A 17539-nucleotide genomic window follows, 5' to 3' on the forward strand; every position below is an offset into this window, starting at 1 on the left:
TTACTAAAAAAAAGAAAATAGCTTCAGCTGCTTTTTAATTTCTTCAGCAGCTAATTTATTAGTGACAGTGATAACTTCTAAATTTTGTTGGATCCCTTTCTTAGGAGCAAGAGGGAGGATGAGAAAATAATACAAATGTCTTCTACTCCAGTTGACCAAGTAGCTGTCTTCTAAATTTCTTGGCAAAGACAAGCGAGCACATTCAAGCTTACATCTGTTTGTTGAAATACCTCAGTTGGTATTCTACCTCTTCCTGGAACCTTATTTTTCATCAATGCCTTAAGTGTGGCTTAGACTTCTTTGTTTCGTACTATTGGTTCTTGATCATATGCAATGTCCTAAAATGGTTGAGCATCACCAATACCTCCTGATACATTGACTCTGTGTAACCTTTCTATCTTCTTCTGATGCTGCTTGTAGCAGTCAATATTTTTCCTATAGACTTCCTCAAAGCTTGAATTTTTAATTGTTTTCAGCTTGAGAAATTCCAAGTGTGTACTCCTCTTTTTGTTTTCTTAACTATAAGTTTTACACTTTATCATTGTAAGAATGATGCGAGATCAGGCAGAGTTTAGTTCTCTTGTGCCTGAGGTAGACACAAGTCAGAGCCCAAAAACTGCAAGTCTTTACACACTTCATTATAATACTTTGCTTTGTCCTCTTGAGCTGTATGCTAAAAAAAAATAATAAATCTGAGAAACTATACTATGTGACAAAACCTGCAGCATCAGAATTGAAGAAAAATCATTAATAACCTGTGGCACACAGATGGCACAACCTCGTTTGCCAAAAGCAAAGTGGACTTGACACACTTACTTGAAGAAGATCAAAGACATCAGTATGGATTATGCCTCAATATGGAGAAAACAAAACCTTCACAACTGAACCAAGAGACGCTTCATATACAGCCACCACTCGTCTGTCAGTGGAATCTTGAACAGATGTTGTTAACACGCAGAACAAGATTCAAGGGAGTGCCTAGCCTGAAATAGTCTAGGAAGAAAAGTCTGCAGATCTACTTTTGAAAATCATCCAATAAACACTCTCAGATCAAAATAATCAGGATCTGATTGACAACTGATCCTGGGCCTGGCTCAGATTCTGGGGATCGCATGGGACCTGGCAATAGGCTGGTTCCAATGTGCTTCTGTGTTGTTGTAAGGATTTAAGACTGTTTACAGGTCTGGTTCCCACTCAACAGTACCCAACACCAATGGTGTGTTGTTTTCTGATTACTTTTTCCTCAGTGTACTCCTATTCACCCTTCAATGTCCAGTCAAATGTTACTCTTTTTGTGATAGATGGAGAAAAGAATTTGAAATTATCAACGATTTCATCTTACTTAGATCCTTAATCAACTCCCTTGGGACCAGCAGCCAGAAGAACAGAAGATTCATTGCATTATGTTGGTCCACTATCTGGGGAGCGCTGGTTAGGAGCTGTGCTGCAATCCCAAAGGTATGAGACTTGAATCCATCAGTTTGCTCTATGGGAAGAAGGATAGGCAATCTCCTCCAGTGCAATTTTTTGTTTCTGAAAACTTGCTGGAGGATCAGCTTTCGGCCAGTTCCAACTAGATATCACAAAACAAACAACAAGTGAGCTGTCAGGGACTCCAAAGTACTGAGAAGCAATGATATCAGCCAGAAGACTAAGGCACACCTGATTCAGGCCATGGTCTTTTCAATCACTTGCTATGCTTCTGAGAACTGGACTAAGAGCAAGGATGACAGAAGAAGAATTAATGCCTTTGATTTGTGTTGGAGAAGAGTACTGAATATCCCAAGGACTGCTAAAAGGACCAATAGGTGGGTCTTGGAAAAGTGCAGCCTGAATGCTTTTGGGAGGTAAGGATAAGCAGGGCTCAGATCTGTTGTTCACAGGGTGACTACCAGTGATTCTGGTCTCTACGGCACCTCCCAACAACAGCTCTTATGGCCTAGTGGTAAGCAGATATGCTACCAAGCTAAAGGTACATGGTTTGAATCCACCAGTTGCTCCACTGGTGGAAGAGGGACAAATTAATTCCTGTTCAATCTACTGCTTCTGAAAATAGCTTCTTTAAAAAAAAAATCAGTCTACCTTCTCAACAAGGACTAGGGCCAAGGAAGATTGTGGCTCTTTCGAGTCCAATCTGAACCTCTGAGATTCATGGCACCGAAAACTAAAGTGGTGGAATGACAGATTCCATGGACCCAAAGGCCCAATTTAGTTCCAGAGGCTGCGCCGGGAGCAGAGCGGGGGCGGGGCGCTGAGACGGGGCGGCCGCTGGGCGGCGCTGCGCCCCTTCCCGCCCCTCAGTCCTGGGCCTCACTCCGCCTGCGGCTCTCGGTCTCCGGGCGCCAGCGCTTCCAGCGCGCAGCCCCTGTGGTCCAGCGCACCATGCAGTGTCTTGGCGCAGAGTACCGGGTAAGGGTCCGCGACCTCGGCGGGGAGCCTGGGGAGGTGGGAGAGGGTTGGCACCCTGCAGAGGGCACCTGCTGATCCTTTACGCTTCCGCCTCCGCTAACCCTCGCGGGATGACAGGGTAAAGGCTTGGCCCTGCACTCACCATGTCCTCAGGGTCCCTAGGAGAGGGAGGACCCGCTGCCACTCTGCTCCTGCGGGGACACAGAGAAAGGAGTTGCTTGCTTGAGGGGCACAAATTTGCAGCAGCCTCCAGGTGCACTCAAGATAAGGATTTATCAGCTAGGAACTTAATGTCTGCTTCTCACAGAGCAAGTGTTTCACAGGTTCCACGAAGTTTCAAGTGGCCAAGAAAATTTAAAAAAATAAATAAAAACTTGATTTCGTTAAGAGTGTTGGAATAAGTTTGGGTTCGGGTTTCCAAGGTGGGACTCATGATTACTGATCCTCTGTTCCACTTTCTTCTTTTTCTGGAAGGTTTCTGAAGAGAGGACTCCCAGGCCTAGAGAGTGGCGACCCCAGCTTTATAGGAAATGCACGGATAAGACTTGGTTATTTCTGTTCTTTCTCTTTTGGGCTGGTCTGGTAAGTGTGGGTGCTTGTCAGAAATGAGGTCAGTATGTGTGTGCCCCCAAATAGCTGTGTCTTAAATCTTAACCTCATGCCTGTTGCCTTCCATGGGAAGGCTCAGGGTGGTACCGGGTTAACGTTTGTGCAGCAATGCAAGACTTCTGTCATTACCGCAGAATAGGCAGCAGTTAGTGCTCCAGAATTCTTGTCAGGCATTTGCTAGATGATGAGGATGGCGCCGGACGGGACTGGGTTCAGACCTGTCGTTCACGGGGTCGCTGTGTGTTGTACTTGACTCGACCACACATAACGACAAATCTCATTTTTACAGGCCAAATTCTCCTGGATTATTCCACTGAGGGTTAGAGAATCAGCATCTGCAGTGCGATTGCTACTTAGTAAATAGAAAGGTGACAGGTGTATTCTGAGCTCCCTGCTTTAAGGCCTTTACCATCCTTCTTCTCACTCAAAATGAAATATTTTTGAGCTTCTAACAAAGGAAACACCAGGATGAACTTCGAAAGAAATTCCTTTTACCATATTGCAAACCCTTTTTATATTCAGCAGATACACACTGGACACATACTATTCAGCAGCTAAGCAAGGACTTAATAGAAAACTTTTGACTAGGAAAGAAGGTGCTCCATGCTTAAAATGTTTTGCTACTACTTATGCTCATATTTATTGTGGCTTTGTTTACAATAGCAAAGAGCTGGAAACAACCCAAGTGCCCACCAACAAATTAATGGATAGAGAAGCTCTGGTATATTCACACCATGGAATACTATGCTGCACTGAAAAACAAGGAACTCATGAAATATTAGCAAAATGGATGACCATGGAGGACATTATACTGAGTGAAATATCTCAGTAACAAAAGGACAAATATTTCATAGAGCCATAGGGTTGAGGGAAGACAGAAAAGGAGGGAAGGAATGATGTATCTTGCATTGAAACAGATGAGGGAGAGAACTATTTAAAATATGAATGGGTATTCTTGTCATTACAAAAGTCCGGAGTGAAGGCTGCATAGTGGAGTGGACTTGTGGGGAGGGATTGCATAACAATGAAAGAAGTTTTTCTTTCTTTTCAAGGAGAAGAATGAATTAGAAGGAGGGGGTGGATAAGGAGAAAAGTGCAACAATGAATGACTGGAAGTCCTAAGTCTCTGTAAACTTTCATTAAAAGGAATTAAAATTTTTTTTAAAAAAAATGTTTTGCTACTAAATAAAAGGTCAGCAGTTCAAGCCTACCAGCCACTCCCAGGGAGAAAGAAGTGACAGTCCACTTTTGTAAAGATTTACAGCTTTGGAAACCCAGTAGAATAGTTCTGCTCTGTCCTGTAGGGTTACTGTGAGCTCGAACCCATTTGTCAGCGTGGGCTGGTAGTTTGTTAGATGGTCTTACATGCTATCAAGTAGATTCTAAGAAATTATCATTTTCCACTGTGGTTTCCAGGTACGTCAGATTGCTGATAGACCTTATCAGCCCGGGTTATTTTAGTCCTGGGAGTGTTTCTTTGAAGCTGAGTCTTGACACTTTTTCATTTCTTTTAACATTGTAGGAAGAAACAGAAAAGGCCTCCCTTAACTTTGCAAAGACAGTGTTCATGAACTCACCCATGCCAGCTTGAGGCATGCTATCTGTTGGCTATATGGTAAATGATTAATTTATAAAGCTTGATGGTAACTACCAGATAGTAATCACCTTTGTTGAAAAAAGAAATCTAATTTGAGTAGACCATATAAATTATGTTTGTCCTTCTTTCAAACTGAGAAAGGCACTTGTTCATTTGTTGACTTTACCAACTGGCTTCACATGGACTCAGTAGCAGGCACAGGGGAGTTTAGGCCTTAAAGACCTGTGTGTCCAATGCTGTGCTCTCTTGGCCCATGGAATGCTCCTCTAGCAACCGTGAGAGGTGTATCTGCAACACTTCCTGCTTAGCTTCCTTGCAGGTGGCTTGTGCTTTTATTTTTTTCCTTAACCTCCCACTCCCCTCTCACTCCCAGACCCTGGTACCAACTTAATTACTTTTTTTCTCAGTGCATTTGTTTGTTGTGTGTATTTTATGTGACTGGAATCCTACAATATGTATGTCCCTTTGTGACTGATTTTTAAAAAAAAATTTTAAATTTTATTTTATTATTTTGTGTGCGTGTACCATCAAATCAGATCTGACTGATACAGGAGGAGATTGTCCCTCCTTCTCCAGTAGAGCATCTGGTGGATTTGAACTGCGAGCCTCTGGAATTGCAGTGCCTTTGTGACTGATTTTGTTTTCTCAGCCTAATGTGTTGAGAGGACAGATTCTGTGGCGTATGGCAGCATGTTTCAGAACTTCATTTCCCTTTATGGCTGCATAATATTCCATTGTATGCACAGGTCACATTTTGTTTATCTGTTCATTTGTCCATTCATTCTCATGGACATGTGGATGTTCTGATCTTTTGGTGAATAAAATGCTATATGAATTATACTTCTGTGAACCTTGGTGTAAAAAATTATCTGTTTGAGTTCTTGCTTTTAAGTCTTTGAGGTATATACCTAGGAATGAAATTGCTCAATTGTGTGGTAAATTCTACATTTAGCTGTATTTAACCTTTGGAGGTTGTTTTTGTGTTTTGTTTGGGACTATTGTAAATGCAGGAACAACTGCCTTGTCTTCAGTTGGATTACTGTGACCTTAAACTATTAAAACTTTATTTTATGACCTTCCTTACTATCCCTCCCCTTCAAAGTTCAAACCTAGGACCTCACTTCCAAACTCTCAATCCACCATCTGAGAAAGGACTTGTAGATCCATGGACCAACTGAAGGATTGATTTTAAACTAGCGAAGGGTAGGACAGAGCGGGAACAGCTTTAAAGTTACATTTCCTTTGCAAAATGAACCTTCAAGCTCCTAAATGTAGGTTAAATTTGGATACTGAGAGCCCTCCCTCTGACTCTTAGTATTCTCTGCTGCATTATTTTGGTTAGCAGCGAAACACACCAGAACTCCTTCTGCAGCATGCTTTTACCCAGAGGTACTTGGAGAGAGGATGAAAGGCGCCCAAGCATCCAGGACTCTCCTTCAAAGGGTCACTATGAGTCACCTGTGACTCAATGGCACTTAACAACAACAGCAACAACTTAAAGAGAGCAAATGGTGCTCAATCTGCCTCTGCTCTCCTGTTTCCGGGTCTTGAGCTGTGCTGACCAGTGACACACAGGAGCAAAATCTGAACTGACAGGCTGGGGAGGGTTGTTACTGATGCCACTGCCCTGCTTGTGGGGTAAACAAAAGCGATGTCAGGAGAAGGGACTGACTTACAAACAGAGACGGTGTTTTGAAAGATCAAGTGTACCTGTCTTTGCCTCTACTTACCCTCTCTGCATCCCAACCTCTCTCACTTGCCCATTCCTGTTCTCTTTCACAGCTCCCTGTCCCTGACCACCCAGGGTGCCTTTGAAGTGCCTTGGCAGCTCCACCATACCTGGTGTACTCACCTGCTGCATCCCCCTGTTATGTGACGTTGCAATTGTGTGTTTGAGAAGAGAACAGCTTTTGGAGGTTTTAGTGTTAAATTGTTGCAGGGACTCCGGAATACCCAAATCTTCCAGTGACCCTGAAATAACTTGTCATTCTGACCCAAAAGCTTTCTAAAGGTACTGTTCACATAAAGAAAAATGACCAAAGGGAAGTTGCATATAATTGGATCTCTGGAGAGCTGAGCAGAAGCATGAGACTTCTTCTTCTGTTAAGTCCAAACTCAGTCTTGGTGTCTTAGACACTTCACCTCGCTATGGAAGGTCAGAGGAATGTGACAAGCCTGGGCCATGACAGCTCAGCCATGTGGACGCACAAAGTCATACTCATGTCCTCACTGTTTAATAAATGAACCGGGGAGTGACTCTGTCTGCCAGCAAAGGTGACCCAACCAGTTAGATGCAGGAGGAGCCAGCAGCTCTTCCCCTGGGGAAGGAGAGGCGCAAAGGGTTCTAGTTTCTCAGTCCTGCCATTTAGGCTTCAGTTCCAGGAGGGCGGAAGCTGTTTTGCTCAGCCTTGTGTCGTCGGTAACCGAGTGCCTACTACACACACTGGGCACTTGAGGAATGCTGATTATTTTGACTTCTGGGTTAATAATGAATGTGAAGTTTCTGGACCAAACTTGACAAATGTCAGTTTGTGCCAGCATAAATTTTGGAACACGCGTTATCAATGTTATCGAATGGTATATGATGCTTCAGTCCTGGAATGATGATTTCAATAGCAAATGTTAAATAATATTTTAAGTGTATGTGTATGAATAAGGATGACAGAAAAAGAATTGACACCTTTGAGCTGTGGTGTTGGAGAGGAGCACTGAACATCCCATGGACGGCCAAGAGAATGAACAGATATGTCTTGGAGAGGGTGCAGCTAGAATGTTCCTTGGAGGCAGGAATGATGAGGCTTCACCTCACGTATTTTGGGCATGTTGCTAGGAGGGGCTATTCCTTGGAGGACATGCTGTCGGGAAGGGTGGAGGGTCAGCAAAGGAGAGCAAGACCTCAGCGAGGTGGATTGACTTGATGACTACTGCAGTGGGCTCTTGTGTGTCAGGAAGTGTGAGGATGGCACAAGATAGGGCAGGGTTCAGATCTTTTGTTCATAGGGTCGCTATGAGTCGTGCTCGGCTCAACGGCGCCTAGTAACAACAATAATACAAGAAGGAGTTCTGGTAGCCTAGTGGGAAGAAATTGTGCTGCAATCCCTAAGGCACACAGTTCAAGTCCACCAGCTGCTCTGTGGGAGAAGGATGGACAATCTCCTCCTGTGTGATTAATTGCCTCTGAAAACCCGCTGAAAGGTCAGCTATGGGTTGGTTCCAACTTGATGGTACCCAACAACAACAACATATGTGTACAGAAGCCCTGGTAGTGTCAGCTGCTAACCAAAGAGTTAGGAGTTCTAATTCTCCTCCAGCTGCTCTGGGATTGGGAGAAGACGTGGCAGTCCACTTCCATAAAGATTTACTGTCTTGGAAACTGTGTAGGGTCACTGTGAGACAGAATCAACAGCAATGGCTTTGGTTTTCAATATGGAATAAGGGAGACTCAAGAACAGATGCCTTTAAATTGTGATGTTAGTGAAGAATATTGAATACATATGGACTGTCAAAAGGGGGAAAAAAAAAACCCAAAATGCCATGGAGGAAGTGTAGCCAGAATGGTCTTTAGAAGTAATCTCGTATACTTTGAGCGTGCTCTTTGGAGAGGACAGTCTACAAAGCAGGGCATCACGCCTGGTGAACTAGAGTCAGGGGAAAGAAGAAGACAGTCAAGGAGATAGACTGACCCAGTGGTTTTAACAATGGGTTCACACATCATGGTGATTTTAGGATGGCACACGCACCGACAGTGCTTTGTTCTATTGTGCGCAGGGTCACTACCAATCAGAATTTGACTTGATGACACCTAACAACAATTCTATATTGAGAAACCCACAACACTCTGTATTATGGGAAGATATAGTTAATCTTACCAGAGGGCTGAAAGTATGAAACAGAAGAATCAATAGAGCTGAAATTTCAGATATTCCATCATGAATGAGATTGAATAAAAATATATTGGAAATAAATAGACTATAGGGAATTCTTGTGCAACAGAGTTCTTGACATTATTTTGCTTATCTTAGTTCTTTTAAGACAGTATGTTTAGGCTTGTAGTGGATAGTGTTTAGGCAGCTATCAATTGTGCTGCCTCTGCCCGTAAGGACCAAAGTCCCAAAGCAAGGCAAAACAAACAGACAAACAGACACGCTCTAACAATCAGTATAGCCCTGACAATAAACCAAGAACCCCCAGAAATATACTGAGTTGTCCTGGTGAAGTTAAGCCAAGAAGTAGGGGGAGACAGAGATAAATATTTATATTACAAGTCTTTTGAGAAGAGATTAAGAAGCATAAAGAGGTGAGAAGATGGTGAGGAGTCTGTTTTGGTGCTTTAGAATGTACTCGCAGCCTGATCGATTGAAAACAGCTGAGAATTTTGAAGGGCAGGATTCTGACTGACTTGAGTAGTTGATTTTATGGCTGAAGGAGAGAAGTGAAGGCTGTGAACGGAGGCTAGGTGATTCCATTTTACCTGCGTTCCATCTTGTATTAAGAGAGTCACGAATGCGGGAGATCATGTTTTAAGCTTTTTCCTTCCTCTCTTGGGCTGCTCGGTTTGGTAGGTGTTCATCATGGGCTACTCAGTGGTGGCTGGAGCCACGGGAAGACTCCTCTTTGGCTACGACAGCTTTGGCAACGTGTGTGGAAAGAAGAACTCCCCGGTGGAAGGGGCTCCTCTTTCAGGACAGGACATGACCCTAAAAAAGTAAGTGCCCCATGGAGGGCCTGTGTTTCAAATGGTATAAATTAGTTAGTTAGAACCAGGAAACTGTTTTCCCACTCAAAATTCTTATCAGCAGATCTCATAAGAAAGGGGCTGTATGTGCTTTTAAGGAGCCAGCCAGTCTAAATCTAAGTTCAAACTCCGTTACTTATTAGCTGTTTGGCCTTGCATAGTGTACTTACTCTCTCTAACCCAGTTTTAATCTTTTCAGACTAGTTATTGTACCAGTTACTTCCAACATTATTTTAAGAATCTACTAAGCCGTTTTGCACATGAGTAGTCAGTTATTGTACATAGGGTTACAGTGTGTCATAGGTGACTCAATGGCATATAACAACAACAACAACAACAATTAATGGTCTCTTCCACAGTCAGCAGATAACCTGGTTTTGACTGCTGATACTGAGCTTCTCCGACGATTGCTTCCACAGATTTAGTCAATCTTATTCCTATGCAGTCCATCTGGTGAGGGCCATGTGTAGGGTCACATTTTGTGAGTTGTTCATTTTGTTGTTTTTTAAATAAAAAACAAAGGTATATCTGTGATGAAAAAAATCATTGAACATGGATTGAAGCTAAACATCAAGGAAACAAAGATTCTCACCACTGAGCTAATTGGCAGCATCGTGATAGATGGTGAAGAGATTGTGACTGTTAACGGCTTTAGTTTGCTTGGCTCCACAATCAACACTCTTGGTACCAGCAGCCAGGAAATTAAGAGACAAATCGCATTGGGGAAGTCGACTATCAGGGACCTTTCCAGAGGACTGAAGAGCAATTATGTCAGTATGAAGACTAAGGTGCGCCTGATCCAGGCCTTAGTCTTTGCTATGCGTTGGAGAGCTGGACAATGACTAGAGATGATAGAAAGATAATTGATGCCTTTGAGCTGTGGTGCTGGAGAAGAGTATTGAATATGCCATAGACTGCTAAGAGAACAAACAGGTTCGTCCTGGAGAGGATGAAGTCAGGCTGCTCCTTGGGGGCAAGGATTCTGAGGCTTTGTCTGACATACTTTGGGCATGTTTCAAGAACGGACTAGTCCTTGGAGAGAGACATCATGCTTCTAAGGATGGAGGGACAGAGAAGGAGAGGAAGACCGTTGATGAGATGGATTGATTCAGTGACTGGGGTAGTGGGAGTAGGTGTGTCAGAGATAGTAAGGTTGGCACAAGACAGAGCAGGTTTCAGGGCTATTGTACATAGGATCACTATGAGTCACAAGCAACTTGACCTCTCCTAACAACATACAAATTTCAATCATTCTATTTTTTACCTCTTTTCAGTAACACAATCAAAATCAGGCCAAATGCTGACTGTGGAAGATAAACTTCTCTTGTGCAAGTTCAATTTGATGCTGAAGAAAATTAAAACAAGTCCATGAGAACCAAAATATGTTTTTGATCTATTATACCTGAATATAAAAATAATCTTCAGAATAGATTTGCAGCATTGAGCACTACTTATCAAAGACCAGATGAGTTGCAGGATGAGAATATCATCCATGAAAAGAGCAAAAGTTCATTTTTAAAGAAAGAGGAGAAAGAAAAGACTAAAATGGAGGTCAGAAGAAACTCAAAATTGCACTAGAGCATTGAGAAGCCAAAATAAAAGAAAGAGATGCTGAAGTGAACGAGCTGAACAGAAGATTTCAAAGGGCAGCTCAAGAAGTAAAGCAAACTATTATAACAGACCATGTATAGACCTAGAAATGAAGAATAAAAGGGGAAGAATTTGCTTAGCATCTCTCAAGCCGAAAGAACTGAAAAAAAGCCTCAAGTTGCAATACTTAGAGAAAAAAAGGAAGCATCAGAGGAAGACAGAGGAAATACACAGACTCACTGTACCAAAAAGAATAGGTTGATACAGAAATATTTCAGGAAATACTATATGATCAAGAGGCAATGATAATGAAGGAAGAAGTTCAAGCTGTGCTGGAGGCATCAGCAAAAAGTAAAGCCCCAGGAACCAATGTGATACCAATTGATGTGTTTCAAATGACAGAAGCAGACCTGGACATGTTCACAAGTATATTCCAGGAAATTTGGAGGACAGCTGACTGGAAAAGATTCATATTTGTCCACATTATCATGAAAGGTGATCCAACAGAATGTGGAAATTGTCAAACAATATCATTAATATCACATGCAAGCAAAATACTGCTGAAGGTAATTCAAAAATAGCTAAAACAGTGCATAGAGAAATTAATCAGACATTCGATCTGGATTTAGAAGAGGCCGTGGCACCTAGGATATAATTGCTAATGTCAGATGGATCCTGGCTGAAAGCAAATACTAGAAGAATGCCTCTCTGTGATTTATTGGATGTGCAAAGGCATTTGACTGTGTGGATAATAACAAATTAAGATTAACATTGAGAATAATGGGAATCCTAGAAGATTTAATTGTGCTCATGTGAAACCTACCTAAGAGGCTATTCTGTGAACAGAGCAAGGGAACACTACATGATTTAAAATTAAGATTGCATCATTGTTATATCCTTTCTCCATACTTATACAATCTGTATATGAAACTAATTATTAGGGAAGCTGGACTCTATGAAGAAGAATGTGGCATCAGGATTTGAGGAAGATTCCCCTATAACCTACATTATGTAGATGACATAGCCCTGCTTGCTCAAAGTGAAGAGGATTTGAAACACTTGCTGCAGAAGATTAAACACTGCAACTTTCAGTATGGATTGCATCTCAGCATAAAACAAAAATTCTCACCTTTGGACCAATAAGCAACATGACAGATGGAGAAAAAATTGAAATTGAACAACTTCATCTTACTTGGATCCATAGTCAATTCACATGGTACCAGCAATCAAAAGATCACGTGATGTATTGCATTGGGAATGTATGAAGTCAGAGACCTCTCCAAATTTTTGAGGAACAGTGATGTGAGTTTGAGGACTAAGGTGTTCCTGATTTTTAGGCTTGCTGTGCTGCTGAGAGCTGGACAATGCATAAGGATGACAGAAGAAGAATGGATGTCTTTGAGTTGTTTTGGAAAAGAGTACTGAATATTTATTCCGTGGTCTGCCAAAAGAACAAACAGGTATGTCTGAAAAGGTGCAGCCAGGGTGCTCCTTGGAGACAAAGATGATAAAGCTTCATCTCACGTATTTTGGACATGTTTCTAGGAGAGGCATGTCCCTTGGAGAGGGACATGATGCTTGGAAAGATGGAGAAATGGTAAAAAAAGAAGGTCCTCAACCAGGTGGATTGACACAGTAATTGCAGCAATGAGCTCAAGTGGATCAAAGATTGTGAGGATGGCGCAGGATAGGACGGAGGTCAAGTCTGTTATTGATATGGTTGCTATGAGTCATACTCAACTCAATGGCACCTAACACCAACAACTGGACTATTGAATGAACTGAGGGATAATAAATATTAGTTGTCAATATTATTCATGTAACCAATAGCAACTATGAACTCAGCCACTGTTCACAGCATTGCTTCTGTGTGGAAATTTCTGGATCTCAACTTAGAATGCTGGAAGCTGTATCACATTCTCAGTCTGTACTCTCAGCTGTGGCACTGTGAGGTCTCCTTTCTCCTTCAACTCCAGGGCAGAGAGAGTAAAAGCACAGAAACATAAAAGAAGATATAAGCTTCCTATGAGAGAGAGAAATCTCTATCTTTCTCTAGAATGGACACTGCCTTTTAGTAATTTTTCAGAGTTGATGAGAAGTAGCTCCTAGAAGAGAAATCTTAAGGGCCTAATTAGAGCTTTGGTGTAAATTTTGTGCCACCAAATACAAATGTAGACCAATCCTCTTATTGGAAATTCTGCTTCAGAGGAGAGGACATGACCTCTATAAGAAGGCATTACCAGCCCCTGCCCTAGGCCTGTGCCCCACTCCATGCATGACGCTACCCTCTTAAAGGCTGCAAAGAGAAGAGGAGAACAGGACAGCCCAGAGCCCAGCTACACTCACACGTACTCTTATTTCTTATTCTATTCAAAAATACATACTGAGATTCATTTTTTTTCTGAAGTAAAAATTGTTTATTATAAAACTCAAAACTCATTGTCCAACTCATAGCGGATTTTCAGAAACCATGTTGCATGGCAGGAGTTTGCTCATCTTTCTCTCAAGTAGCCATTGATTGGGACTCAAACCACCAGAGAGATATCACCTTTGAGATCACCAGTGCAAATCCCTACAGACTATGTCACCATCTCCCCTGTATTTCTCATGTTAAAGTTGTTATGTGCTTTAGAGTTGGAACTGACTCATGGTTGACCCTCCAGTGAGTTTTCAGAGGCTGTAAATTACATGGGAGGAGACTGTCCATCTTTCTCCTCTGGAGCTGCTGGTGGATTCAAACTATCTGCCTTTGGCATGGCAATACACAGCTCCTTATTCACTAGGATACCAGATCTCCTCATTATTTCTCATAGACACCGGAAATCTGTTCTACTACTTCCTATTGGAACCCTTCCCTATTTCCCATCTCTATTTGAATTAAATAGAAGCTTCTGGGGCCCTTTCCCAAAATTCCTCCCTGCACAGCTCTTCCTCTGACATTCCTCTGATCTCTGCAAGCCTAGATAAGTGTAAGGAAAGGTGCAAGAACTGCCTTTGGTACTCCAGCAGTGTTACCCATTAGTGAAAAATGCCAGCCAGTTTTATTCTTGTGTTCCACCTACCCAGTGGATGAGCAGTTGTGGAAGGGTCCCATGAGATTCCCGGAGGAGGAAGTGGAGAGACCAGCATTTAAGTCACAACCCAAGCCTCTTTCTTCTCACTTTTAACTTGCTTTGGTTCCACTCTTCTCACTAGTATGCATGAACAACTTTGGTGCAAATGCCACTAAAAATCACTAGGTGTTACCAATTGTCGGCATGCTCATCTGCTAATCTAAATATAGGTTGAAAGTTCAAGTCTTCACAGAGGTCTGATGATTTCTTTCTGACAGATCACCCACTGAAACCTCCTAGAGCATAGCTGTGCTCTGACAGTAGGGGTTGGAATCAACACAACAGCAACTAACTCAAAACTCATTGCCACTGCGTAAGAACTGACTCGTAGCTGACCCTCCTGTGGCGCTCTGAGGCTGGAAATAACACAGCTTTCTTCCCTGGAGCTGCTGGTGGATTCAAACTTCCAGCAAAGCAAGACATTTGGGTTAACAAACTTCTTATGGACAAGGCCACCAGAGCTCCCCCAATGGCAGTCACGAGTTACGTATACATGTGTGCTCTGTGAATTCCAATGAGTAGCGCTGACATCTGATCTAGGAATCCATGGGCAGTTTAACTGATGATATCACTTAGCCTCAAAAAAATATTGACTCATGCAAAACAAAATTTTGTTAACATCTGGTCCTCAGTCTGACCGATTCCATAGCATAATAAATGTTCAATTATGTTAAAACTGTTGATTGTACAAGTTTGTCTCACATTTTATACCATATGTATTTGTGTACCTTTTTTTATGGCCAACAGTTAAACTCATGAAGGAGAAATCCTCTAAGACATTCCTCTGTTCATCTCCATCCTAGGCATGTGTTCTTTATGAACTCCTGCAACTTGGAAGTCAAAGGTATGAAGTTCGATTCCACTGTCCTCTGCGTTTCCCACTGTCCAGAAGAACAACTTGACACCCTGGAAGAGGTGCAGCGTTTTGCCAAAAATAATGGTAGGCACTGGGGGCCAACTTCACTCCCCTGCTCCTTGTAAGGTCGGAAATACAGTGGGGTAACTGGGAGGGGCCAGGTTGTCCTGATGCTGCTTTCACTGGAAATTTATAAATTGCTTTTCCTGTGAGTGAAATGGCCATATGCATGTTCAGTTCAGCTGGTTTAGTTTCATTCCGGTTTGTCTGGATTTGTCTGAAACCCTAGCTGATCTCTGCCGAACAGTGGTTTTCCACAGAGAGGATAGCAGAAGCAGGCAGACCTGGCAGGCAGGCAGGCAGGCAGGCCTGTCAGGTGGGCAGACCTGGCAGGCAGGCAGACATGGGCTGTGTACTGATTAACATTAGGGGCTCAGAAGCCGCCTCCGAGCTGACGACAGAGTGCTCTGTGCACAGCTGCCACATCCCAACACACTCACTGGCTTTGGATGGAATTGCCAACACATGTGACCATTCGAGAGTCCCAGGATCGCACAAGTAGTTAACGCTTTTAGCTTTTAAGCAAAAGGCTGGCTGTTTGAATGATCCAGAAACTCCCTTAGAAAAAAGGCCTGGTAACAGCTTGTGAAAAATCACTCTCTTTCTCTGCTGCCATCAGGATTCCTGCTCATTGTGCTCCTGCGTTGGTTTTCAGGGACTGTAAAGCTTAGTGAGAAGAGTCTGCCCATCTCTCCTCCTCGGAACAGCTGGCAGATTCAAACCATAAGACATGCAGCCTTTTGATAACCAATGCAACATGCTTCAGACTACACCACCAGAGCAGCCCTGAAAACCCTTTAGAGCAGAACTCTGCTCTGGTGCCCATCGGGTCACCCTGAGCTGGACCTGGCTCCACAGATACTGATTTGGTATTTTCCAGTAAAATGTTCAGGTCTGTGGATATTTTCATGGACTGGTTGGAATAGTGTTAGGTTGTACCAAAAGCATTTGTGTTGCATAGATAATTGTGCTTTTGGCTCCAATTTTAGATTTATGTTATTGTTGATTGCCGTTGAGTTGAGCACGACTCATAGTAACCCAATGAACAAAAGACCTGAAGTCTTTATGTAACTGTCAACATTTATCAAAGTTCATAGAGTTTCTAGAGGCATGTTGTTTAGGAAGTGGATGCCATTCCTGTTTCCAAGATCATCAGATAGACTCTTTTAAAATGTCATATTCAGTGTTGTTCAGTATATTCTCAAGGTACAGCCATCACCACTAATTCCAGAACATTTTCATGACCTGAGAGTCTGCTATGAGATTTCTTGTATGTGGTTCTAAACAATGGAAAGTAACAGAAATTCAAGGCAACCCACTGCAAATGGTATGTGCCTGTGATGTGGTGTGCCGGTTTGGGGATCTTTTTTTTTAAGAATTATTTTAAGGCTTACTTAAAACTGTTGTGCTCATGTAATAAAGCACATTCAGGGAATCTTCAAATTATTTAAGTAATAATCCTATGTATTTTCATTTTGAGTGTAAGGTTTTGGATGATAAGGAAGAAAGGATTGAGCTTGATCTCAAATCGTATACCTTCTTTTTCTGGGTATGTGTTTAGATCACCTATAGTCCTGTTTTCTGAATGTACAGGGTTTACTCTGTCTCTTTCCTAGTTCGATAAAATGGGTGCTATTTCCTCACCTCCCCCACCAGAAGAGAGGCGCAGAGTGCAGCCAGATGGTCTAGTGTGTGTGTCTTCTGCTCCTAGGGTCCTTCCTGTGTGTTTATAGTCTGAATTCCTTCAACTACACTCAAAATCCAAAGGCAGCCTCACTGTGCCCCAAGCTACCAGTTCCTCCAAGGTAAATGCTTCTATGCTTTCTTCCCTCCCCCTTAATAATCAATGGAAGTTAAATTCTTGGTGCACATCAGTTATTCTTCTAGGTATTGTGAAAAACATAAGAGAGAGCCCTGGTGAGTAAGACCCCTGTCCACAAGAAGCTTCTAACCCTGGGAAGCCAGGATTGTACGAGGAGAAACTATTCCCAAAATATGCAATGACAGTGGCTCAGTAAACAGGTCAAGTAAGGAGAAAACTCAAACAAATGTGCTTGCAGTCATCAGGTAGCAACACTAATGGTAGCAAAAAGTAACATGTGCATGATTATCAAATGATTTTACAAGTTATTTATTAAATTATAGGAGAGATTTCATAAGGTGTTCTGTAATTTCTCCTACTTTGGCTCTGTGTTGTTAATGTTGAGGGTTGCTGAATTGATTCTGACTCCCGGTAACCCTAAATGACAGAGTGACACTGCCACATAGGATTTTCTAGGGTTTAATCTTTACAGAAGCAAATCCCCAGGGCCTTAGCCCAGAGTCTGTAGGTGGGTTGGCTTCCATTAGCATCCAAGAGCTTAATTGCTGCCCCATCAGGACTCCTTCACTATCTATCAGAACTCAAAGTCCTTGTCACTGAGTCCAGACAGACTCACAGCTGACTTTTCAGCAGATTTTCCGGGACTGTAAATTGCACAGAAGGAAATTGCCCATATTTCCTCCTTAGAACCACAAATAAATTACAAATCATTTGCTCTTTTATTAAAAGTAGGCATTATATAAGTAAT

The 17539-nt window shown here is 42.4% G+C and overlaps 1 protein-coding gene and 1 pseudogene across 1 annotated transcript in view; one reads left to right on the top strand and one right to left on the bottom strand.

Moving 5' to 3' along the window:
- LOC102865868 overlaps positions 1-2153 on the bottom strand; it is a 24398-nt pseudogene extending 22245 nt beyond the window's left edge.
- A 226-nt stretch (positions 2154-2379) lies between these two features.
- Positions 2380-17539, top strand: part of SLC44A3 (solute carrier family 44, member 3) — a 135232-nt gene continuing 120072 nt past the window's right edge. The window contains exons 1-5 of the mRNA XM_006882489.1: positions 2380-2409; positions 2884-2991; positions 9178-9320; positions 14857-14993; positions 16681-16774. Of these exons, the coding sequence (XP_006882551.1) occupies positions 2383-2409; positions 2884-2991; positions 9178-9320; positions 14857-14993; positions 16681-16774 (509 nt within the window). The 5' untranslated portion in view covers positions 2380-2382. The remainder of the gene's footprint in view (positions 2410-2883; positions 2992-9177; positions 9321-14856; positions 14994-16680; positions 16775-17539) is intronic.

The sequence above is a fragment of the Elephantulus edwardii genome, unplaced genomic scaffold (genome assembly GCF_000299155.1).
Source record: "Elephantulus edwardii isolate Elephantulus edwardi_28Jun2011 unplaced genomic scaffold, EleEdw1.0 scaffold00020, whole genome shotgun sequence".
In the NCBI taxonomy this organism is placed as follows: Eukaryota; Metazoa; Chordata; class Mammalia; order Macroscelidea; family Macroscelididae; genus Elephantulus; species Elephantulus edwardii.